Raw genomic sequence first — 26,219 nt, 5'->3', positions numbered from 1 at the left:
ATTTACAGTTCTAAAGCTGCTAAACATAGCTTAGGCTAAAATTGCATTTACAAACCTCCCTCCAGCTGACATCTTGGCATTTGCCCGAAAATTATAAGCACTGCGAGGAAAAAACAAATCAAGCAAAAAGAAGATAATGAAAAACAAATTTGAGGTTATACTAAATAGCAAGACAGGCTACTGAAAACCAGATGTCCACATTTTCAAACACATGGAATGTTACACAAGAAAGAGACAGACAACTGTAAAACAATCAGTTTTTATAGTAAACTATCAAATTTGATCAAATATTGAAATATATAAACACATGAATGAAAATGCTTCAGCAGACGGTGTTTCCTTCAGAGAGAAAGCTACATGGCGATAAGCTTTACTATGAACAATGTTTCTATTAATTTACTGTAACTGTAATGTAACCACCAATGAATTGATTAAAAAATCATTTAAAAGCATGATAAAAAAAAAAAGGTAAAGATGTCAACATGATTTATTACAATAGCAAAGCACATATCAGACTTCAGTGGATGCTCTGAACAGCAGCTCCAGTGTTGTGCAGTTTCTTCAGGACCACTTGAACTTTTTGTACTGTTTCGGTTTATCTTCAAGAAAAAGAACATAAAGAGCACAAGCCAGCCAATGAAAACACAGCAGAGGCCAGTGAGCAAACACACGAAATATAAACGAGCCTGATCACGCTTACCATCACCAGCAGACTCGAGCTGTGCAAGCCGACTGATCTTAGTGGTCGTCATTGCTTCCGTCCACAAGTCACCTGAGAAGTACAAAGGGTTCATTCATAAAGAGTTTCCATGTAATAAAATTCTATTCTAATTCTATTTTAATAATCAGCAGATGGAAAATATAAAGCATAGTGTACATGTGCAGTGATTTATAGATTAAATCCAGGCTGTTTCTGTGTGTTTTTAGCACTTCAGTGTCACTGTTTAATTTTACCGGTGCCTCGGAGGACTTGTATCCGCAATAAAGAACGGAAGGGTGATAGCAATAATAGTTTTTTATTTATTTATTAAAATATGGCATCTTAAAGCATGCTGATAATTTCCTACAACTTACTGAAGGTAAGTCTAATGCAAACCAGTTTGTCAATGTCAAGGTCAGGGCCTGGGATCGCACATAAAGCAGGGACAGGTGTGAAATGTTTATCTTTAGTGGTTACAGGAAGATTACCTGAAATATGGAGATTTTCACTGGTTCTGGCTTTGAGTGACGGCTTGGTTATTCTGGAGCGACCTAACGTGGGGGCGGATCTGGCCTCGTAATTGGTGGAATCCACTTCCACCTGGCGGTGACGCCTTGACTTGGAGGCCTGAGGGGAAAAAAACATATATAAAATAATAAATTGTCACAATAAATATAAAAATCAGTAAAGACTGTATCCACTGACACAAACCTCTGCTGCTTGTCCGTACGCCTTCGATTTGATGGAAGCAAGGAGCCCTGCCCTTTTGGAGCACTGAGGACACACACAAAGACAGCGGGTCAACAGAGGCGTCTCTGGAGAAAGTTACAGCATCTTTGGAAAACTCCAACAGCTTTCTGACTTCCTGTGATTCATCACCTAAACCTGCAAGAGACATGATGTAAGACACTGAAATGGCTATCTCACCTCCTGCTGGGATGATGTTCCCTCACTGCTGTCCTCTTCTTCGTCCACACTGTCCTGTCAGGACAAAACACGACACAGCGTCACATCAGAGGTGGGAAAAAACACACAAAAAGTGAAGCTATAACATGGTAAAATAAACTGTAACAACAGGAGATATGTTCTGTTTTCAGACCTTCCTTTTCTGCCAATTGTAGAAGTCGACCACAGCGCTGCGAAGCTGAGGGACGAGGTTTTTACGGATCAGGCTGACGGACGGATCTTGCTGCGCTGATGTCAGAGAGAGGGTGGATGCCTTCAGATTCTCATAGTGCTGGTGAATGTTGTCCATTTCCTGCAAGACAACAAAGATACCTGTTTGCTATGTTGTGTTGTTGATGTCCACCCCGCTTTTCACAAACCGCAGTATTTTTATTTTGAAATCTGAAAGGATGCTCCATGTCATTCCTGTGTTCACTTTCCTGCCCTCCTATGCAGCTAAAATCACTTTGTGTTGAGTATTTTTAACGTCACAGAGAGAATAGGATGCTTCTGCAGAGAAATGCAGCCTGAAATGTGATGCAGCTTGACTGCTATGTAACTACATTTGGTGGGGTTTGGGTAGTAGGGGGAAGGAAGGGTCGACTTACTTCCAGCAGCTCGATGTTAACCAGCTCCTGTGGACGGGACACTCGCTCCATGAACTCCTCATGCATTGGCGACCTTTCCACCTTCCTCTTCTTATTGTAGGTGAGCTGGGGGAAGGAAAGAAGAAATATCTACTCTAACTAGTGATGTAATGTTTCTAGCCTTGGATGGACCACAATTCCTGTCAGCTGAGAGCAGAATTCTGAGGTTGCTGTGGGCACAATATCATGGAAGCTGAAAATAAAATAAAATAGATCCACATTAAAATATATTTAAAATATTTAGACAGGAAACTAACCAGAGAGGGTGTGGCGGTGAAGTGGAACGCTTTACAGAACATGAGCTGCTGGAGGATGTAGATCACGTCGAAGTGCTGAGCAACTGTAGCGTCTTTCTCAAACGTCTTCACGTCCGCCCAGTCTTTCAGTGCCAGACGGATCTGCAGCCAGAGACACAGCAAGAGCTTTATTTCAAGTTTGCTGATCACTTTAAGGAGAAAGTACATGTGCTGTCGGTCCTGACCTGCTCAGAGGGTGACGCATTCTGGCACTGATACAAGCTGTACAGGAGGTAAAGTCCTCCTACTCGGATCTGGAAGCTGAAGGGTGGCAGGAAGAAGACAGAGGCCACGTCCAGTATCAGACGACTGAATTTTCGCTTCTCGTGGTTCACAGTGCCACTGCAGCGAGAGAAACATACAACACTGAGAAAGGATTTCTCCAGTAAGGGGTCTAAGAGCTCAGTGGTGCTGCTGCTGCTGGTGGTGTGATGCATGATCTCCAGTTTAATTTTTTAAATGTAATTTATTCGGTTGTTTCCTGTGTGTTTATCCATGTTTTCACCATTGAGATTATTTGTTCATGGCCCTTTCACCTTAATTATTCTGTACTTTGCTTTCCTGGAAATTAAGTGTGTCTATAAATTGGACACTTGTGTGTGAAATGTTTGCCTTTTAATAATAAAGATAATAAGGGTGACATGAACTTAAAGAAAATATTTCTCATTCTGACACACAAAAAACCTCAAAAGAATTTGGGTAAGACTCAAACCCTGTATTGGAAAACAAAGGGATGTTTTGAGCAGAAAACCTACTAGAAAATCTGTGAGAACTTCATCTCTCTCCATATTCTGGCGAAAATCTCGAAGCGGACGGACTGTGTTCGCTGGAAGCGCTTCAGGAGCTGCTCGCAGTCTGCTTTCACCTGTTTCCCGCAGAAATCCATCGTCCTGATGCCTCTACACACGAGTCAACGTGAAAACACAACGTCACAGAGCTTACGTCGTGGACATCATCAACTTTTATTTTTATTTACGTTTATTTTCAAGCTTCTGCAGCGAGAAAATGTCTCTTGGTTAGCGAGACCGAAATTTAAACACAAGATTAAACAACCGTCGAGCACTTAGTACGTCACCAGTCCTCGACGGCTGACGACACCTTCACTGACCGTCTTGAAAAATGGAGGTCACATTTTTTTTAAGAACTTTATTTATGAACCTCGCTACAGACAAAAAGGCACCAACAATGGTTATTCAAGAAACTAATATACACAAAGTATAGCATTAAAAAGGAAAGAAAAAAGAATAACAAAAAGTGAAACGTGAAAAATAGACACAAAATGTGAAGAAATGACAAATCCTGCACTGTATCTGGAAAAGGTGGGGTCATCTTAAAATTTAATTTAATTTATTGAATAGAGAAACTATTACTGAATAGAGCAAACCGTGTTATTTGCAAGTTTTTGACTCTTAATCGGGAGTTTTTATTTGTTCAGTCATTTGTTACATGGTTTAGCTTTAAAATATCCACATTTATGAATAAAATATCTCCCTAATAACAACACAGTACTGATAACAGACTCCAAATTTAGATTTGCAATACATATCCATAAATTTAATTAGAGTGACTGCTAAATGTGGTAACCGAATCCCTCTGGACTGTAGCCAGCTACACATGTCATTCCAGCTTTCCCCGACTCACAATAGAAAAACAAGTGATCCAGACTTCTCATTTTCACAGATTATACACGTGTTCCCATCTAGATTACATTTTCATTTTAGGAATTCATTTATTCGGTACATCTCCTTTATGACTTTGGACTTTACTTCTTTTACTTTAGGATGAATGGGAAGTAAATATATCTATTCTTCGTATAAATTTAATTTCCTCACTGTTTTGTTTAACGATAGCTGGTGGAACTGACGCAGGTGAACCTGAACGTACCACACGGATATCCAGCGTCTGCCGGAAGTAAACAATCCTCAGCTGACGTGGAGCATACGCCGTCAGTCCAAGTCACAGAACAGGATTTAAACTCACCAGTAACTGCTGCTCTGTCTGCTTTTTTTTCTTTTAAATAAGTTAAATGAAGTTTTCTGACTAATCTCCCAGAAGCTCTGACGACGTTTTCACAAAGCTTCTCAGCGAGGTAAGATGGCGGCATCGGAGGAGGCCAGCAGACCGTTCGCCGGGCTGTCAGACGTTTCCATCGCGGAGGACATCCCGGTGGAAGGGGACATCTCGGTGCCCGTCGGCCCGTCTAGAAGAGATGATGAATTCTCCACTCTGGACGAACCGGTTAAGGACACCATCATGAGGGACCTGCGGGCGGTGGGGAACAAGTTCATCCACGTCCTCTACCCGAAGCGGAGCTCGGCTCTGCTGCGGGACTGGGACCTGTGGGGCCCGCTGCTGCTTTGCGTCACGCTGGCTCTGCTGCTGCAGGGCGGTGCGGCCGACCACGAGGACCAGGGAGGACCGCAGTTCGCTGAGGTTAGAGGGTTCATCATCTCTGGATCCAACAGTTCAAACTTTACTGCGTATCCCTCCATGAATTAATGAGCCGTTTCAACCACATTTATAAAGTTATTAGTGAGTTCTGCTCATTACTACTAATATCGAACAGTAACATACACTGTGTCGCATGAAAATTCTTAAAAGTATTATTAGCTAAATGTAAATCGTAGATTATTCATGACAGGATTACAGATCGAGAGCTTCTGAGAGGAGGTGAATCACAGTGTCCGTGTGTCAGGGGCTAAAATGAAGGGAGAACACATATAAAAGGGGAAAGTGCGGTGTTTTTCCTATCATGTGTAAGATTGTGCCAAAAGTGCAATAGCTTAGAGCAGGGGAGTCAAACATAAGGCTCAGGGTCCAAAATTGGCCCAGCAAAGACTCCAGTCCAGCCCACTGGACGTCTTTGGAAAATGTGAATTGAATTAGCAAAATAATTCTACTTTATAATTACAGGAAAGTCTGGGCATTGAGCTCCAGGATTTATTTCTGTAATTTTAAACGTTTATTTCTTACAATTTAGGCCCAAAGAATTGTTGCGTTCATTTACCACAGCACCATTTCTTTACTATGTAGAACAGCTGAGACGCACTTCTCAAATATATTGAGATACCTCAGGGATTAAATGTGCAGTTTTTCTGTATTTTAAGTAAATGCCTCTGCTGACTCCCTGCTAACAAAAACATATTGTTCTTCCCAGGTCTTCGTCATCGTGTGGTTTGGCTCCATCATCATCACCCTCAACTCCAAGCTGCTGGGTGGCACCATCTCTTTCTTCCAGAGCCTGTGCGTGTTGGGATATTGCATCATGCCTCTTACAGTGGCCATGGTAGTGTGTAGGATTGTCCTGGTCATCAGCTCCGGGAGGGTCGTATTCGCAGTGCGGCTGGCGGTGGTCACGGCGTCCTTCGGCTGGTCGACTTTCGCGTCCACAGCCTTCCTCGCCGACAGCCAGCCTCCCAACCGCAAGGCACTGGTGGTGTACCCGGTGTTCCTCTTCTACTTTGTGATTGCGTGGATGATCTTGACATACTCGCCGCAACAGTAGGCGAAGGTTTTCTTGGAACGTCCACAACCGTAGACAGATACAGAATCTGCCTTTGAACAAAGATGAATAACTACTGAACTGACTGTGAGCAATTCTGAAACCGCATTTAGACATGAAGGACACCAAATTTAGGACTCTTTCTGGAGTAGTGGGGAATGTTGGGCTGCAGAGTGGAAAAGCTGATGAATATGTTCTTATTTTTCCAGTTTGTCTCGCTGATGTGTTTATGTTGTGTAAAAAGAAAAAACGTGTATGTGGAAATACTTCATGGATGTTTGGACTACCAGGGCTACAATGGTTATTTTTCTTTCTCTCTTGATCTCTCTGGGTGTGATCGAAATCTCCTGTCTTAAGAACATGGACAGCACACATTTTCACACTGAATTAATTTTTAACAACATTTAGCTGATCTGATTATGCAGCTTGACTAATTTCTTCTTTTATTTTATTTTTGTATTTTGTTGGGTTTTGTCTCAGCGGACAGTGGAGAGTTGACATGGAGGATTATAGGTAGACTGGTTTGAGCTTTTTGTGTGTTTTTTCCATCAATGTTTCCTCTTTGAAACCGTACAAAGCAAACCATAAAAATGCCAGATCCGGCTTTATTACTGACAGTTACAGTGAGTTAAGGATACAGTTGAGTAAAAGTGACAGACAGGGGTTTATCAGCTATAAATAAAGAAACTATATGATAGAATCTCTGCCCACCTCTTAGATTTTTTAGTAGTAAGCAGGTATTTCCTGTGAAACAGGCATGATGATAAGTGTGGAAGACCATGTATGCCAATAGAAAAGAAGTTGTTGTAAAATAATAAAATAATTAATTTACTTGACTCAAATAATTCAAGTAAAAAATTTAAAGAAATTGTAAAAGAGAAAAATATAACCATTCGAAATGTAGAGAATCATTATTTCATCAATTTTTTCTTAAAATATGTTTTTAATCAGATTTTATCTCTTTAATAAAAATATCAAATTCAAAATCATCAGGCAAACAAACTTAAAAAGAAACAACAACCCTGAATTTTTAACATTTTCTGTGTGATATTTCATACAACATGTGAAATAGACTTTTAAATCATAATTTAGTTTTTTAAATTTTGTACTCTGGATTTAAAATTTAAGATAGAGATTAGGTCAGGTCACAGGTGCAGAAGTCTAAGGAGAGATGACAAGCTCACTTTCTTCCCAACCATCTGCCAGCTCCTACGATGGAATACTTCGGCGCTCCCTAATTAGCTGAGAGATTTGCTCTCTTCAGCGTGTCGTGTGTCCTGGGGTATCCTCCTGGTCGGACGTACCATAAACAGCTCACCTAGTCAGGTCCATAAATGACCTCAAGTGGCTCATTTTGATGTGGAGGAGCGGTGGCTCTACTCTGAACCGCAGGCCTCACTCACCCAACCTTGAAATGAGATGAAGAATAAAAAAATAACCTGTTAAAAAAGAATAATAGGCTAAACATTTTCCAAGTTACATTTTTAATCTAAATGATGTGATAAAGAGACAAATGTAAAAAAGTTAGATGAAAAGTTGTACATTTATGTTATTTTGGAGGGAGTTAACTTTTCCATTTGACTTTTAATTCTTCAGTTGGACTTTGTTTGATCTTAGAATTTGGATTTTGTTTTTTTAACGGTAAAAAAAAAAATTGAGTAAAGAAATTAACTTAAAGGTTGAGCTAATAGCAACAATAAGAAAGCTGGTATTTGGGTTGGTTTGGTCAGCTGGGATCAAGTAAGTCACATCTGTGGGAGAACTAGCAGTGAAAGAGAAGAGAGAATTGTATTAGATTTACACACCTGACCAACTGCTTCTTCATTCATAAGCGTTTTGTTGCAGCATATTGATGATGGGTCATAAATGGAAAATTTAAGACCACAATGTACTGCAGCTGTATTTTTTTGGGGGTTGAACGGGCAAGGTAGGAAATTAGTAACTGAAACTAAGTTAATAAGAAACAAAACAATGATTGTGTCTTTAAATTTATATAAACACAATCTCACCCTTTTCATTTATGTGACCAGTCAGTAGACGAAGGACTGTCCTTTAGGAATGTGGGTTCATTTTTTCCTCGTTAATTATGTTTAAGTTTTAATCAATAAAATAAATATAAAAAACAACTGTTTAACTGACCTGATGTCAGTTAATGTTTCACAATGAACATTTTTTGAAAAGTACCATTACCTTATGCTTCCATGTGTTTTACTCGCGGACAAAAAAAGACTTCCTACGTCAGGTGTCTACACACATTTTCCATCACAACGAAAGGAAAAATAACTGGTTTTACAAACATGCAGGCAACTTATGACAGTAAGAGAGCACACACACTGCATATGTTGGTCTATTTTGGTATTAGTGACATAGACTGATTAAAAGAGACACAAAATTAAAAAACCCCAACACATTTTGCATCTCTCCGTGATCGTTTTATTTCCATCTAGCTGCATAAAGATATGAAACACTGGTAAGAAAACTATTTCAAGGCTGCTCTGCACTGACCACTCCTCATCTCCATTCCCCCAAATTCTCAGAGAAAGAAAAAAAAGACATGATAATTTCATTTCGATAAAATAAGCACCAAGACGACAACAAACTGGGGAATTGAAAGGAGATTTAAGTTGCCGAAAGACGCTGTGTTGAAAAGCTGACAGCAGGTTTCTTGAGTAATGACCCTGCATCAGTGTGGAAAAGCCTACAGGACTACAGGAAACCATCCCCCTCCAGCCAAGAACTTGTTCTAATGCACTTTTAAAAGGGACACATTCCTGCCCTTGTCCACACACTACCCCACCTCAGGTAAGAATACGCCTCTGTTAAACTTGATTTAGACTTCTACAGGAAACGTATGTCCTCACTTACGACATAACCAAAAACTCCTCTAACCCTACACCGCAACCATTTGGATCATTTCAGGCTGCATTGACCCGACATGTAGCTACATTTCTGTGGAGGTGCACTTCAGGCTACGTGGAAGGTTACATCATAGGTTTAAAAGAAGTTTCTGGTTATGGTGCAAGGTATGGCGTAGATTTCCCACTGAAGCATAGACCAAGCATTACCCTTCCTCCTGAAACTCAGCCTGCATACGTAACAAGTGAAGTAGTAGTGAAGTGACACAAAATCAGGAAAGCATCATGCCCAGAGAGAGTTTTGCCATTTCATTTTAAAGTCTGTTGTAACAAAAGGTGTTACAGACCCAGTACAACACACACACACACACACACACACACACACACACACACACACACACACACACACACACACACACACACACACACACACACACACACACACACACACACACACACACACACAGCCTGTGTTTGCAGGGAAGTGATGGTTTATTTTTCAGTGTGATTACACCACAAAAACTCCTACTCTTGCTCATGACAACGTTCCAGCTGTCGCGTCCCCACTGAAATAGGGAGAGCATGATTAGCAAATAGCTCCCAGATGCCCTACCAGCCTCCCTGTCACTCCCCCCCCCCCCCCCCCCCCCCCTCTGCAGCGGAGCCACAAACCTCACCCCTCCACATCTGTGTTGACCCGCTGGCTTCTATCTAGACTTTTCAACCCTGTCAAACGCCATCATGCCTTCAAAGGTCCACCTAAATTCCAATCCCCAAAAAACACATCCATCATAGCATTAAATAACTACAGGCTTGTATCACTGACATTTGTAGTCATGCAGGCGTATGAACATCTGGCGCTGATCCATCTGAGGAGCATCACAGGACACGACCTGGATCGACCGGTATTTGGTTACCAGGCAAACAGATGGGGGACTTATGATTCTTTGTTAAATGAAGCAGGTAGATACACTGTAACCACCCTGCTGTTGATTTCTTCTGTGCATTTCAAGATACTTTTTCACCAGTTTTTTAATTTATCAGTGAGCAAATAACAATCATCACCTCAGTATAATAATACTCATAGCCTTAATATAAGGACTAGTAATCAGAAAGTAGAGGGAGTTTAATGAAACCATCACTACTGACCTGAGAGAAAGTGCACCTGTAAAAATTTGAGGGACGAATGTTGCTTGCAAAGAAAAAAAAGTGAGCCCAACAGAGAGTGGGAGTCCAGGAGGGAGCTTTGAATTGATGAAATGAATGTTTGTGACGCCAATACATGAATTCTGAACTTATGAATATGGTGGAAACAAACTAGGGAGAAAGTTGTGATGTGAATGTGCTTTAATTATTAAGGACATGTTACATGTAAAATAGGGACAACATTTATTAATTTGTAAACAAAAATAACATCTTTTCCACAGTACTGTTCCTCATCTGCAGTACTGTGGGGTCCAAATGACGTTTGCTACCAAAGCAAACAGGCTCCAAGTGACTAAATACAACAAAATAATTAGAATGTATCCATATACATTCATTCACTGGCTGAAATGCTTCTGATATATGGGGTTGTAATGATGAGGAGGAGGAGGAAGGACGCTGTTTCTTATAACAGCAGTATATTCAGAATTTTGCCTCTTCCCTGCATCTCCTGCTTTACCTTGTAAAACCTCTGAATGACTGAAATTTGATGATGACCCTCTCTTCTCCTCTAACAGCTTACCTGTGGTCTCATTAAATATGGACGGCACTCTTAGACATCCTGCAATAATTTCATAGTGTTCTGATGAGAGTGGGGCAATGTCAGTGTGTAAGTCTGCCAAAGCTACTTTTACGCATTCCCTGAGGTCATGAACACGTCGGCGCATTATGCTATGTGCTGTTCTAGCATGTATCCACCTCTTGAATTAGCTTCAATGCTAGCTGGCCCATTTGCTCCAGCACTTGTGTCAGCCTCCTCTATAAAAGTAGCCAACAAAAAATGATTATTTCCAGTATCATTGCAGCAGCAACCTAAACAACATGGTGTTGTGTAGAATATTATAATAAAAAAGTAAAGTGATGTTTCCAGTGGAAAGTGCTCTTGAAATAACCCACTGTCTTCCTACAGTTTGCCCAGATGTCAGGCAACAGAGTTATATAGTCAGGAGCCCTTTTTAATGTGTCAATTTAAACTTTGCGCCACACAATTTGTGCCACGCACATCAGTCACAAGGCATTAAAAGTGTGTGTAATACCCCATTCTGACACAAGTGCTGCTTCTACTTTTGCTAAATTTTCAGCAGCATTTGCTGCAGGGAAAACAGAATGCAAAGAGCTGCTTGCGTGTATAAAATGGCACGTCACAGCTAGATACGTATCAGTGTTGATAGGGGTCCACATATCTGATGAACTAACTGCAGATGCCTTGGACACAATGACCATGGCTTTCTCTTTGGATGTGTGTCCTGAAAACCATAGTTTTCAGAGAAAATGGGGAAAATCCACGTCATTCTTCTCCCCTGATGAGGAAAGAAAAAGGCAATATTCAGTTACAGATGTCCCTAATTAAGTCACATTTTAAACATAAATTAATGGTGTCTAATACAAACGAACTGTGCAATTTTATGTTTGTATACAGTCTTATCACTGCGTCCTAAACGGCTTACCTGGATTTTTGAATCCAAGTTCTTTTGAACACAACAGACACTTCGCCTTTTAATATACCAGAAATTGGAAGAAATAAATAACAACACGGGATCCGCTGTGTACTTTATACTTTATTACTTAGTTTAATTACTAATAAATGACCTTATTACACAATACCTTATCAGGCGAGATCAGTTCAAAATCTCCCCAGAGAGGGGGAAATCTCCGCTTTCTTGCTGGTTTCATCACACAAAAGATTTGCCAAGAAAAGAGAAGAATTTGAATCGCACGCCAAACCTGTGAACCACTTCCTGAATCAGTCACGTGGTCATCACCACAAACCTCAAACGTGCTGGAGGAAAAAGGAAACATCATTAGCTAAAGACGAGCAGTCAGGTGAAGGCCGGCGTTCATTAGCCAAACCACACGCATGGATAACTTCACCCTGACTGAACCCATCAGCCTGTCCTGCGTGAGGCTAAACATCGACATGCCTTCGATAGCTCAGTTGGTAGAGCGGAGGACTGTAGAGGCAGTAGCTGAAATCCTTAGGTCGCTGGTTCAAATCCGGCTCGAAGGACATACTTTTACACTAAATTGTCAAGAAGGCTATCGGTCATTGTAGTCTAAGGAGCTTTCAAAGAAAAGCGTCTGGACATCTTTAAGCTTCCTTCAAGACGTTTCACCTCTCATCTGAGAAGCTTCTTCAGTTCTAAGAGCAACTGGTGGAGATTTTAAGCCCTATGGGAGTGTCCCACCAGAGACTGAATTTTATGATGTCAGACAAAGTTGGAAGTCTGTTTGAAGTTCAAACATTAGCTGTACTTCATTGACTGTACTGACCTGAAGCATGTTCGCTTCTAATAATTGTTTACAAATAGAGAGTCATCGGGCCTCCCAGGTCACTAACTAATAACTGTTACTGCACTTATTGTGAATATTATGCATTATGCTGGACTCGGAGTGTTAAAAACAGCTTGAAATTCTCATGAGTTGTTTGCAAAAGAAAAATTACCATCATAATGCGGCTACCCCTTCGGCACCAGCTGTGGGCTCAAGGCCGGAGCTCAAGGCTGGAGCCGAACAAAAACTCCCTGATAACGACTGTGTTGAGTCTGTTCCTTCCCATTCCCTACAAGGCCACCTGGGTTGGCTGGAAGACTGTTTACTTAGCCTGGCAGGGCGAAGGACACTGTCTCAGCTGAACTATGGACACGCACACACATACATATACTGATAAGCACTCACCGACGCATCACCCTCCCTATCCAACGCCACCTCCAATGCTTACCTCCCCCATGATGTAGACATCGGGTCAGCTGGAGGCGCAGTCGAAAGATTGCAGCGGTCCCAGGTCAGATGTACACACTGGAACTCTTTCCCATGTTGCTTGTCTGTGTTTATTGTGTTATGGTGTGTTGATACCTGTGCATTCCTGTATTATCCTTTTGTGTTACACATTTCAATGTTTTTTTTCCTCGCTACCTGGCCTGACCTGTCTCCCCAATGTGATGTTTGTATTGTATGTACGGTCGGCAAGGTCTGTCATCTCGGTTGTGGGCAAAAGACCTGCAACTGACAAATAAAGGCTATCTCTCATCTCTCTCTCTTCTTCAGATTCTGTGCAGATTGCACTATTAAAGATCTGCAAACAGCAACATGTTTCTGCCTCTCTCCACACTTTTAAGGAGAGCAACACTAAAATAAATAGAAGCATACACTTCGACAATCCTGTATTAACGCCTGCATTAACACAGAATTTTAAAAAAGATAAATTACTGAGAGGACTGTAAATATTCTCACAGTATTCTCGGCTGACACTCACAAACTGTAAGCCAGCTGTTCCAGTGGGTTTTTTTGTTTGGTTTTTTTACTGAGTTTATTTCAAATGTTCAGGTTTCAAATCAGTCTGAATGATTCTTAATGATGTATTGTTCACAAATCTAGCCTACATGTGCACTACTCTATACAGCTTAACAACAAGTACTAATCTGTCAAACATTAAGGCAGCTGATGAAAATACTGGTGATAATGCCTCTTTCTGTTTTGCTCTGGTTTCCTGCAGGTGACTACAATGCAGCACAACTGAACCTGAATGGAAACCTGCAGCATTATCTCATCTTTGTAGTTCTCATAATACACTGAATAAATTCTAAATATTATAATGAATAATCCATGAAAGGGAAGAAACTTCTGGATCCAAGAATCCAGACCTAGCTGGGTCTGGCTGCTTGGCCTCACGCGTTTTTCCCCAAGGTGAATATAGCTGTTGATACAAAAGCAAACAAACAAAAAAAACTAAAACAAACGCCATATAACTATATATACGGCATAACAATTTCAAAGGACATATCAGACATTGGACAAAAAATAAAGGACTACATAGACATCATAAATGAAATTCCTTGATAAAAACTTTCCAGATTGTGATGTTGAGCGACTTTAATTCGGTTATTGAATTTCCGACCACATTCATTTTTTTGGGCCTGTTTCCATAAAATAAAGATTTTTTTCCCCCTAAATACAACATTCAACATACAAATACAACATTATGAGGACTAAAGCTCTGCTTGCAGATCAGTTTCCAGTATACCTGTTGAAACGAAATGATAATAATAATTTATAGAAGTCTTTTTTTTTTTTAGCAAGACTATAGCACTTGAAACTTGGTACCCCGCATGCGCAAATCTTACGTTACTTCCTCTCTTTGCCAACATTGCGACATTCAATATATTTGAATGATACGGTTAGCGCCCGGGGGAGAGAAAGATGGCGGAATAAGCGGTTGTACAATCTGCGGGTCTGATTAAGAAACGTGATTTTGATGTCCTGTAAAATACTTTACTGACAAACTGTTACTCCAAAGGAAGTAGAACGCAAGCGAAACCCCCTGGAAGTTACTTTGACAGACCTTCAGGCAGACACAAAGATAAACTTAGAGCGATAAAAATGGCTAACCCCAAGCTAACAGGTAGCCTCTCCGACCATGATTACAACCTTGCTGCTATGCGGGAAGCATGTGAGGATGAAGATATAGAAGAGATGGAACTTCAGAAAGAGATCGGAAGACCCATAGGTGACCACACTCCGTTACCAAGTCCCAATCCCAAAAAAATGAAAAGCAAAATAACTGAGAAGCAGGTGAGCATCGAGAATGTATATGAAGTTTTACTTGGCTTCACAAAGAGATGCGAGGAAAGGTTTGATTCGCTTGAAAAGAAGTTGGAAGCCTTCGAACAACGCATTGAAGTAAATACACAGGCGACCCAAAAAAACAGAGAGGAAATTGACAAGCTGACGACGAAGGTGGAGTCGCTGATGAAGGAAAACAAAGAATTAAAGGAGAGCTGTCGGGAGAGTGCACGTTACCGCAGAAGATGGGACCTCAGAATTTTGGGTCTGACAGAGAAGGACAACGAGAATACACGTGAAACAGTGATCGGCATTCTAACAAGAGTGGTTCCTGTATCAGTGGAAAAACTGCAGCTCATGGTTGATACAGTACACCGACTGGGGAAGAAAGACAATGCAGTGAGCAACAAGGTGCCAAGACCAATCATCATACAGTTCAGCATGAGGACGGCAAGGGATGAAGTATGGAGGAAATCCAAAGAGGCCAGGGTCTGCAAAGAACTGAACATAAAATTTAAAGAAGACTTCTCCAAAGAAGACCGTAAAGCTCGGATCAAGCTGTGGCCCAAGGTGCAGGAAGCTCGAAACAACGGCAAAAGAGCATTCCTAAAGGAGGGTTATGCAATAATAGACGGTAAAAGGATCGATCTGTGAGATGCACTTGAAGAAGTCACTACAAGTTAACCATAAAATGTGGGTATGTATGTGTGTATATATATGTTTATATATACATATCTGTTAAAAATACACAAATAAAAAATAGGAGAGGGTCAAAAAGCAAAGTCGTAGTTAAATGTGAGCTATACAGAGCTAAAATTGCCGCATATATAAAGGGGTAGTACTGTGATAGGGTCGGAGTACTGTTATGATTACATAGGTAGGACACTAGGCTTATTCCTGCTTCAAGCACTTTTTTTTCCTTCTAGTAAGTGCCAAGGAAGCCGTTACTGTTCTTGTTTTGTATTTTGTTCCTGCGTTTTTTGTTTTTTGTTTATCTTATAGATGGCTGTTCTATTAAGTTCCTTAAATGTTCGAGGCTTAAAAAACAATGTCAAACGTAAGGCCATGTTCTTATTCTGCAAGGAAATTAAGGCAAACATTTTGTTTTTACAAGAAACCCATTCTGGTAAGGAAGAGGAAACATTTTGGAAACATCAATGGGGAGATAGTATTCTTTATTCACATGGTACTACTCACTCAGCAGGAGTTATGATCTTATTCAACAAATTTGCAGGGAGAGTTATTGATCATAAAAGCGACGGAATGGGGCATTGGATCATGGTGTTGGTAGAAGTCTGTGAACAGAAAATTATTCTTATTAACGTGTATGGATACAATAACAGGTCGCTAAATAGAAATATGATGTCTAACTTAAGTAAATTAATTGCAAAGTGGAGTACTACATATGGTTCTACCCAGGTGATAACTGGAGGCGATTTTAACCTGGCTCCTAACTCATGGCTTGACAGACAACCACAAAGAGGAAATCAACCAGAACACGATAGCATTACTTGTGACTTTTGTACGACAACCAATATGATCGATTATTGGAGGATGACAAACCCAAATACGAAGAAATATACTTGGTTTAGTCCATCAAATAAAAACGTATGTTCAAGATTAGATTATTGGCTTGTCTCCCAAACAGTATCATCATATGTTACGAAATGTGAGACCCAGTCAACCCCACTTACTGATCATTGTCTGATAAGTCTCTTATTATCTCTACGTAAACAACAAAGATCTGACAACATATGGAAATTTAACAATAGTTTATTACAAAACGAAGACTTCTGTAAACAAGTTAAAGAACTTAAATCAGAAATTAACAATATGAGCATGACTAATGTCAGTAAATGGGAATGGTTTAAATATAATGTGAAACAATTAGCTATAGAAACGGGAAAGAAAGTGTCTGCCCTACGCGTATGTGAACAGAAAAATCTAATTGAACAAATTCATTTATTATGTGGTAAACCCTGTATGACTGCGGAAGAGTCAGAACGCTTACAATCTTTACAAAATAAGCTAGATGAGGTGTACTTGATTAAAGCTAAAGGAGCATATGTAAGGTCTAGAGCCAAGTGGATTGAACATGGAGAAAAAAATTCATCTTATTTCTATAGTCTAGAGAAGCGTAGACAAACAAAGAAAAAAAAAACTAAATTGAGTAAGGATGGTACTATAATTGAGGAACCAAACAAAATAAGTGAGGAAATTAACATGTTCTATAGTAATCTGTATAAATCAAGAACTGAAAAAGAAAATGCAGATATCTTTTTTGATATGATTAAAGATCAGGTTAAAAAATTGGAAGAGGATGATAAAACATGGTTAGAAGAAGATTTGAAAATATCCGAATTAGATACAGCTCTAAAACAAATGAAAAATGGAAAATCGCCTGGAATTGATGGTTTAACGATTGAATTTTATAAAACCTTTTGGCAAGACATTAAAGATTTGTTATTTAATGGCTTTTTGGATTGTTTAAAAAATGAAGAACTATCCCCAACAATGAAAACAGGATTAATAACCTTATTACCCAAACCAAACAAAGATTTACAAATGCTAGACAATTGGAGACCCATAACACTTTTATGTAACGACTACAAATTATTAGCCTTAGTATATGCAAATAGGCTTAAAAGCGTCTTAACCAAATTGATTGATGAGTGCCAATCAGCGTTTATTAAAGGAAGGCAGATTCATAATAACATAAGATTAATATTAGATATGATTGACTATCGATCCTTTATTAATTCAGAAAGTTTAATACTATTTATTGACTTTTTTAAAGCATTTGATTCAATAGACCATAATTTTTTATTTAGATCTTTAGAACTTTTTGGATTTGGAAACAAATTTTGCAAAGCGATCAAACTGTTCTACAAGCAAATTTATAGTTATGTTTCGCTCAATCCAGGCATAACATCTAGGATAGACATATTCTGTGGAATTCGACAGGGTTGCCCAATTTCTCCAAAATTATTTATTCTTTGCACTCAATTAATGGCTTACCTCATTGTGAACCATTCAGACATCGAAGGAATAAACATTTTTGATATTGAACTGAAAATAAGTCAGTTTGCAGATGACACAGTAATATTTTTAAAGGATAAATCAATACTCGAGAAAGCATTGAATGTCATTTCAATTTTTTCTAAAGCTTCAGGCTTGTGTCTGAACCTAAAGAAGTGTGAACTTTTGCCACTTTATGATTGTTTGGAAAATAGCATGAGGACGATTCCAGTGAAAAATGAAGTTAAGTATCTAGGCATCTATTTAGACAAAGACATCAACACTAGAGAATCAAAAAACCTAAAAGACAAAATTGATGGCATGTCCAAAACACTAAATCATTGGTTGACGAGAGATATTACAATTTTTGGACGCAATCTATTATCCAAATCAGAGGGCGTCTCAAAGATGGTTTATCCAGCATACTCACTATACATTACCCCGAAAAGCATTAAAAAGATTAACTCTATAATCTATCAATTCATTTGGCGCAATAAAACACATTACATTAAAAAATCACAACTTGTCAAAGATTACGCTAAAGGTGGTATAAAGTCAATTGATTTTCAATCAATGGTTGGAGTATTTAAAATAAACTGGATAAAAGCCTTCCTCTTGAAACCTGACTCCATATGGTTCCATATCCCAAAAAATATTTTCAAAAAGGTGGGAGGGTTGGATTTTCTCCTGAAATGTGATTTTGATATATTGAAGTTGCCTGTGAAACTGTCAGAATATCATAAGCAGGTCTTGTCTTATTGGAAGATGGTGTTTGCCCATAACTTTTCACCACATTGCTCCACCTTGTGGAATAACAGAACAATTACAATTAATAAGAAGTCATTGTTTATTAAAGAGTGGTTTGAAAAAAACATAATCTTTATAACAGACTTACTTGATGAAAGGGGTCAGTTTCTCTCAGTGGGTGTTTTTAATGCTAAGTTTAACATTCAGTGTTCCCTTAGAGAATATGACAAGGTTTGTAAGGCAATCCCCTTACCTCTGTTGAGTTTGATTCAAGGTTATTTGTATTACTCTAAGGCACAAATTAGTCTACCTTCTTTACATCTAAACCAGATTCTTTTGACGGATAAAAACTGTAATAATAAAACCATGAACAAGATATTTAAAAACAAATTATTTCACGACTTTAACAGTAACACAAAACTAAAAGGGAGTAATGTTAAAATAACGAACAAATATACGCACTTTTTAAAATGGCCTATCCCCCCCAAAGTCAAAGAAATGCAATTTAAAATAATTAATGGATATTACCCGGCAGCTGAAATGCTTAAAAAAAGGTTTGGGTTTGAGGTAGAGCCATGTGGATTTTGTTCACAAAATGCGGAAAGTATTGATCATTTGTTTTTTTCCTGCTCAGTAACAACTGACTTTTGGCAAGATCTAGTAGACTGGTTGAGTATAAGAATAGATGGGATGACCCCACTGACTCTAACACAAGTTTTATATAATAATGGTGATCCATCTAAGGAACTGTCCATGCTACACAAGGTGGTGATAATTATGGGCAAATACCACATACACAAATGCAAATGGCAAAGTAAAAGACCTTCCCTAACTGTATTGAAAATTGAATTAAAATCTTTTTTGTCATCTTTAGAATTACTGAGGGATTCATGTAAAGAGGCTGCTTTGATATGCGACAATGGGACTCAATCTCTATCCTTTTAATGATTGTGTTTTTGGTGTACTAAGTAAGCCACATGTATGTTAAAGTGTTCGCAGAAAGGAAACTGTTATATGTCATAAAAATGGCCTTCATATATTTATGTATATGTATATATGTGGTTTTTTTTTTTTTTCGTTTGATTTCTTATTCAACCTTTTCAAGATGTTGTTGCACAAATGTTGTCTCCCAACGAGAGATTGTAATATGTGCATAAATTTAATTAAAGTATTAAAAAAAAAAAAAAAAAAAGATACGGTTAGCGCCCAGTTAGCTCCTAGCATTTCTCAACAGCTCTGCCTCCTCTTCGACTGCCCGGGACATTTAAACAATGGATAATCCGTATACAAAGAAATTCATGCTTTTCTCCTCAACAGAGCGTCCCCCGATTGAGCAACAGCGCCGTAAAATAAGAAGAATGGCGCCTAATTACAGAGTTAATAATGCAGACTTTGTAATATCTCACGTGTAGATTCATCAGCCAGATGAAGTGTTTACTGACAATTGACAGTGATAGCGCACATCATCATCACTATTCCAACAATCCTCTCCTCACAGACAAGCATAAACACACTCGACTATCGCTAAATCAAATTTAACACACGTTTGTAATGACGCTAATTCAGTTTATAATAGGGTTTATTCGCTCGGTCAGCAGGTGGCGGTATCCTCGTACACTGGGGAGTACACTGCCATTAAACGAACAGAAGAAGAAGAAAACATCTGCACATGCGCAGTAAGGATCGGGGAGTCCTGATCCGTAACTATCTTTTTATTTTTCGTTTTTGTCTACATTGTACTGAAATGCTTCATTATTGCAAACATTTTAAGATATACTTGTTATTCTTAACATCTTAACAGATACTCTGACCCAGAACTATCGTAAAACGCTACGACCGGAAGTAGAAACCTTTCGCGCATGCGGGGTACCGATCGGGTTTCCGGTACGGATCGGGTAGTAACATTAACTATGGAACAGATACAGCTTTTGCCACCAGAAGTTTGGGTCTATGTTCTCAGCTACCTGAACACGGAGGAAAAACACACTGTCCGCTTCTGCTGCAAGCACCTAAAGAATCTCGTCGACCACCCGTCTCTGTGGAGAGACTACACGGTAGTGCTGTCCGACCTCCGACGTTATACGTACGGCTTCTGGGACACTTTAAACTACCGCAGTCTCACCCGAGTAACGGTGCGGCATTTGGGGCGCAAAGAGTGGCGACGCCTCGTGAAGTTCCTCCCGTCACTCTCCACCATTGTGTTTGTGGACGGAGGACGGCAGTATAAGGAGAAATACTTGGACGCCCTTTCCAGGTTCCCCGACCTGAGGGGTGTCGGGGTGCGAAACGCTATCTGGGACGAGCCGGTTCTGGGGCACAATCTGGCAGTCCAGCTGGGGAGGCGGCTGACTCAGTTAAGCGTGTGCAACGTCCGTCTGCCCAACACGGTGCAGTTCGTCAACAGCGTGTCGCACCTGGTCAACCTGCGGTACTTGCTCTTCCACCAGCAGGGAGAGGGCTACGGGCTGGACACGGTCAGGCCGGTGCCCTGCAGTGTTTTCCACAACCTGCTTCTGAACCTGACCAAGCTCAAACACCTATCCTGGGGGATGAAAGGGGAGCCGCCGGAGCCCCTGCCAGATGATTATTTCAACCCAGCGGACCCGGACCAACCAGGTGAGTCTCGTCACTCATCCAACGGGAAACTGCTGTGGTATAGGCTATCAAAGCATCAAAACCAGGCTTTAGAGCTGGTAAGCCAAGAACTGTGCCATTGTCCTCAAGATTTTCTATGCTGTCCTTCACATCCATCAAGAGACCTAACGCACGTTGGCTCAGGAGGTCACTATTAACAAACCTTAAATATTCTAATATTGCACATAGATATGCTCTAGCTTGTAAATTACATAAAAATGCCCTATTTGCAAACTTGCAACACCAGTAACACCAATGCAGTGTGTTTAGGATAATGTTTATGACTATTATTTGTAAGTGTACATTATGTTACAGCATTACAAATCCCAGTACAGACGACGCTGAAGTTGCCACATAGCCCTGAGTTTTTCCTGGGAATTTGTCTAGGTTGAAACAACTTTTTGTAGACGTGTGCTTTGCACCTGCACTCTTACACATAGACAAACCTTGAATGCAATCCGCGATCTAGCCTAATCACACGAACTACTGCTGGTCAGTTCACTTTACCTCAAATGACAATTTCAAATATTTGTTTAGTGACAGGGACAGCTTGTTTTAAACATGGCAGTGGAAAGGAAAATGACTCAAAATCCAAATTTTAGACTTAATTTAGTGTGTTGGAGAAATTTGTTTTGATACTGCAGTTTTGATACATATGGCCAATCTGCTGTACTAGTATTACTGTATCTCGGTGCTGCATTTGACACAGTGGGCCTCATTGTCCACTGCATCAGCTTAAGCAGTGTGCGTTGTCTCCAAACGAGGGCCAGAGGGACGAGCGCAGCAACAATGGTAAGAACCAGGAGAAGAACAAAGCCAAACAGATTAGTTTGTGTAAATGCTTTTATTACAAAGTATCCAGCATAATGAGATGGCTGTGCCACTATATCAACAAACTAACATATCCTGAAAGGGCTGATTAAACAAAAGAAAAATACTTCTGCTGCCAAGCTGCAGATTAGGTCATGTACAAATAGTGACTAAAGACAAGTTTCCCTTACTGCATACTGCAGTGTTCTGTTTCTTACTTAATTGCTGCAACTTTTACCCAACGTTTTATACTATTACAACTGCAGATGGTTTTATTTGCTGTGCAGCACTGTGGTCAAAGTCCGTTGTGTCCACCTCCAGTCCTTGAGAGCCACTGTCCTGTAGCTTTTAGATGCATCCTTGTTCTGACACACCTGAATCAAATGAATGGCTTGTTACCAGGACTTTGCCAAACTTGATGGCATGCTGAAGAGGTAATCCAATCATTTAATTCACCTGTGTTGGAGTAGGGATGCATCTAAAAGCTGCAGGACAGTAGCTCTCGAGGACTGGAGTTGGACGCCCCTGTGCTAGGATATAGAAATAAACATACTTTTTGGTCCTGCAGTGTTCTGCTACGGTGGCCCTGTGCTGACCACTCTGGAACTGGTGGATTACCCAGAAACCACCCTGTCAGAGAATGCGCTGAGAAGTCTCACCTCTCTTGAGTCGCTGGCCGTCAGGTACAGGTACATCAGAGAGGGCGTTGAGTGTCGCCTGCAGGCCTGGCTGAGTCCTCTGCAACACTTAAAATCTCTCACTATCATCGGTGAGTAACTCTGCTGTTCTGCAGTTTGTGTGGGTTTCTTTTAGTTGGTCTGGGACAACTGCATAATTGTTAGGCAACTAATATTTTTTGCGCAGGTTTAAAAAGCATCTTTCTGCATCGTTATATGCAGTTTATTTGGCAATGTCAGTGCATCTTAATTCCTGGTTTTCAAAGCAGAACTGAGCCTCAGGCGGGGGAAATAATAATAATAATAATGGATTGCATTTATATAGCACTTTTCGAGACCCTCAAAGCGCTTTACAATTCCACTATTCATTCATTCACTCACATTCACACACTGGTGGAGGCAGCTACAGTTGTAGCCACAGCTGCCCTGGGGCCGACTGATAGAAGCGAGGCTGCCATATCGGCCCTTCTGGCCATCACCAGTAGGCGGTAGTTGAAGTGTCTTGCCCAAGGACACAACGACCGAGACTGTCCGAGCCGGGGCTCGACCTAACTACAAGATGAACTCCCAACTCTCGAGCCACGATCGCCCGAAATCCAAGTTTCTCCTTAACTCTTGGTGCTGCTTTCTGTCCTTGTAGGTGGGAATTCTCTCACTACCTATACCACCACCATCCCACCCAGTGTGACCAGGCTGACGCTGCGAGTAGCCATAACGCTGAAAGACATGGACTCTATTGCGCCTAAAGTTCCAGGACTGGAGCACCTTGATATTGAACAGAACCGCTCCAGTGGCAGTCTCTGCAGACGGATCCCTATGCTGTTTCCTCAACTCAAGACACTCAGGATACGGTGAGCCTTAGTTCATCCTAGTTTTTCTGCCTGGCAGTCTAAGCAGGAGAATGTTGATCAGACTGTATTATTTATCATAAAGTAAAGCATAATGTCTTCTCATTTGAGAACATTAGGTTTTTCCTTAAGAATGGCTAAAAACAAGTATTCAGTTATAAAACATTTTAGATTCATTTTCAACTAACAGATTATCCCATCAGGTTACCCAAAATTATTTGGATAAATTTGGTCATTTCAAGATTTTGCAGGGAACTAATCTGTGGGGACAGTTTTCTGCAGTGAATGAACAGTTTGTTCTTTTTGTTTTTTTAAAATGTCTAATCCCTGTAATAAAATTATGTTTCAAGAAATGTAATGATCTAAGTAAGGGAAGATTTGGATAAAATCCCAGTGAAGAGGTCTCCACAAACTACTGTTAATTAAAAATGAAAATAAGCATTAATCAGTCATTTAAGAAATGCTGATTGTTTAAATGTGCACTTCTCTTCTATATAACCTGCCTCAAAATATACAGGGCACTAAAGCATCCATACATGATGAAATCTTAGTCCGTTCAGTGGTGATCGGATGTGGCAGTTTGATTTGTGCAAGTTGTTTCTTGTGTCAATCGGGAAGTCCCCCCCTACAACTGCTCAGTTAGCATCAGCTATTTTAAATTAACTATAAGTTTGTTTGTTTTTTCCTGGAAAAAATTGTTTCCTGTTTTGTTTTTTGTTTTTTAAAGCTGCAGGCCTTTTTTTTTTTTTTTTTTTTTTTTTTGTATCTGTATAACAGGGTATGAGGTCCACATGACCCAAAGACCTACAATAGACCTATTAATAAGTAAATGAGGGTGGCAGTGGCTCAGGATGTGGATTGTCTACCAATCCGAAAGTCAGTGGTCAGATTTCCATTGGGCAAGAATCTGAACCATGAGTTGCTTTGATGCCTTAATCAGGATGTGTGCGTGTGTAAGAGATGTTGGATTAAGGCGCCTGGGCATAGAAAAGCACTTGTATGGATGTGTGTGTTCGATTGGGTGAATGAGAGCTTTGAGTTCTCAGCTGGAGAAGAAAGGTGCTATTTAAGTACCAGTCCATTTACTGTTTAAAGACGTTTCAACAAGCAAACAAGAAAATGACCTTACTACAACCCTATAAGATATTGTGAACCTGCTCTTGAGGTACGTTAACGAGTCCTGTCCTGTTTCCTGCAGATTTTTCCGCCGGGAACCAGAGAAAGACCTGCTGAGCCTCCACAAGCTGCGACACCTGGTGCGGCTGGAGCTGATCGTGGAGCGTTCGTTCATCCTCCGAGATTACCTCAACGGGCACCCTTGGCCGAGCCCATCTGTGCAGGAGCTGATCAGTGAGCTGCAGGAGCTGTCTGAGAACAGGATCACGGTCATAACAACGATGCGGCAAAGGAACCCACTGCGTGAATGTGACTGTGTGTGGGAAGGAGACTGAACGGGTGCGAGGCAGAAATGTGGGAATTAAGTTATTTTTCTTCCCAAAAGCACTGCACCAGAATGAGCAGTGTCAAGAAGACCTGAGGTAAGACCCGTTGTCTGAAGGCATATGAAGGCAGCCATGGATCAGGAGTACTGAAGGTCTTCTCGGTCATAAAGCTAATAAATAGGCCGAAATGTGACACTTTTTTTTTTTTTTTTTTTGGCAACAAACAGAAGAGCAGAGTAGCAGTTGCATCATGTTATGTCTGGCTGGTTTGTAAAATGGTGCAATCCACAAACAAAATACGTTAGTTATGTGCATTGTTAAACGATGCCTTACATGCTCAGGCATGGTCTTTAAAGACATAAGAAGCTCTTAAATAATCAGATCTGTCAGTTTATTCCAGTTCCCAAAGTGACTGATTCAAGTAGCCCGTTTTGTTCTGTAAGATCTGACAGTACTGTTTACGTAATGTAACACATGAAGAACAGTAGCAGCAAGTCATGTTTTGAGAAGGCAGTTTACGTTGAAAACTCCTTAAAAAATTCTTTCTTAAACAGAGTTGTGCTGGGATCAGCCTGTGTGTCTGACACATCTGTCAGAGGCAAACGTTTAGCTGTTGGGTCATCTGAGTTTTGCTTTCTGGATGAAAAATTAAAGATAGTTTGAAGAGCTGAAAAGACTCTAAAATAGGTTCATTATTTTAATAATGGAGATCTTTGCGTCCTTGACAGAAAAAACTAAACTGGGTAAGAGGACAAAAACCTCAGGATCAAAGTTGTCTAGTGGTCAAAATATTTTTGTTTTGAAACCATTACATGAAATGTCAGGACCAGAAACGGCTTCTGTGTTACTGCAAAAACGCATTATTGTTACGTTTTGAGTCCAGGTGACTTAATTTTTTGATTTCAAATTGATCATTGCAATATTTGAGCTTTCAGGTTGTGTAAGCTAATTATTTCTTATTCATTTATTGCTTTTCAACAAGCCCTACAGTTATTTCTGAAGCGCAACATTTTTCTAAATGTCTGCAGATTTTTATTTTTATTTTTTTTAGCTTTACAATTTGAATGTAGCAAGAAATGCAGAAGGGTTCGTTTTAAAAACTCCTTTGTTCAACAGGGTTAATGTTACATTTCTTTGCTGAGTGTTTTACTTTTATGGATGAATAAAAATTCATTAGAACATTTTTTTCCTGTGATTTATACAATATGGAAGAGTCCTAAAAAATTGATATAGAACTTCCAACTGTTTTGAGTATTTTAGTCAAGATTCTGCAGAACTGTGATATTTGATGTGTTGTCTCTCCTTCATGCAGTAATTAAAATAGCTTGACCACAG

General features: G+C 40.0%; 3 protein-coding genes and 1 non-coding gene across 4 annotated transcripts; 3 read left to right on the top strand and 1 right to left on the bottom strand.

Annotated features, from left to right (window-relative positions):
• Window positions 1–243: 243 nt before the first annotated feature.
• snapc1b (small nuclear RNA activating complex, polypeptide 1b) lies at window positions 244–3,678 on the bottom strand. The gene is made up of 10 exons (XM_026151755.2): window positions 3,344–3,678; window positions 2,774–2,930; window positions 2,550–2,690; window positions 2,254–2,358; window positions 1,800–1,958; window positions 1,628–1,681; window positions 1,412–1,474; window positions 1,189–1,327; window positions 701–772; window positions 244–599 (listed from the first exon to the last, which is right to left on the bottom strand). Exons 1-10 carry the CDS (start codon window positions 3,472–3,474, stop codon window positions 562–564), a joined length of 1,059 nt encoding a protein of 352 aa, XP_026007540.1. The 5' UTR covers window positions 3,475–3,678; the 3' UTR covers window positions 244–561.
• A 47-nt stretch (window positions 3,679–3,725) lies between these two features.
• yipf6 (Yip1 domain family, member 6) lies at window positions 3,726–6,926 on the top strand. Its single transcript, XM_026152830.2, has 2 exons — window positions 3,726–5,021; window positions 5,746–6,926. Exons 1-2 carry the CDS (start codon window positions 4,683–4,685, stop codon window positions 6,091–6,093), a joined length of 687 nt encoding a protein of 228 aa, XP_026008615.1. The 5' UTR covers window positions 3,726–4,682; the 3' UTR covers window positions 6,094–6,926.
• A 5,143-nt stretch (window positions 6,927–12,069) lies between these two features.
• On the top strand, window positions 12,070–12,156 carry trnay-gua (transfer RNA tyrosine (anticodon GUA)). The gene is given in 2 exon segments: window positions 12,070–12,106; window positions 12,121–12,156. It is a non-coding gene; the product is annotated as a tRNA-Tyr (tRNA).
• Window positions 12,157–20,327: 8,171 nt separating this feature from the next.
• LOC113012303 (uncharacterized) lies at window positions 20,328–26,218 on the top strand. The gene is made up of 4 exons (XM_026152406.2): window positions 20,328–21,089; window positions 22,486–22,686; window positions 23,235–23,445; window positions 24,641–26,218. Exons 1-4 carry the CDS (start codon window positions 20,333–20,335, stop codon window positions 24,891–24,893), a joined length of 1,422 nt encoding a protein of 473 aa, XP_026008191.2. The 5' UTR covers window positions 20,328–20,332; the 3' UTR covers window positions 24,894–26,218.
• Window position 26,219: the final 1 nt, after the last annotated feature.

This window comes from Astatotilapia calliptera, chromosome 19 (genome assembly GCF_964374335.1).
Source record: "Astatotilapia calliptera chromosome 19, fAstCal68.1, whole genome shotgun sequence".
In the NCBI taxonomy this organism is placed as follows: domain Eukaryota; kingdom Metazoa; phylum Chordata; class Actinopteri; order Cichliformes; family Cichlidae; genus Astatotilapia; species Astatotilapia calliptera.
The sequence above is the reverse complement of the archived record's forward strand: the minus strand, read 5'-3'. Positions and strand labels throughout refer to the sequence as shown.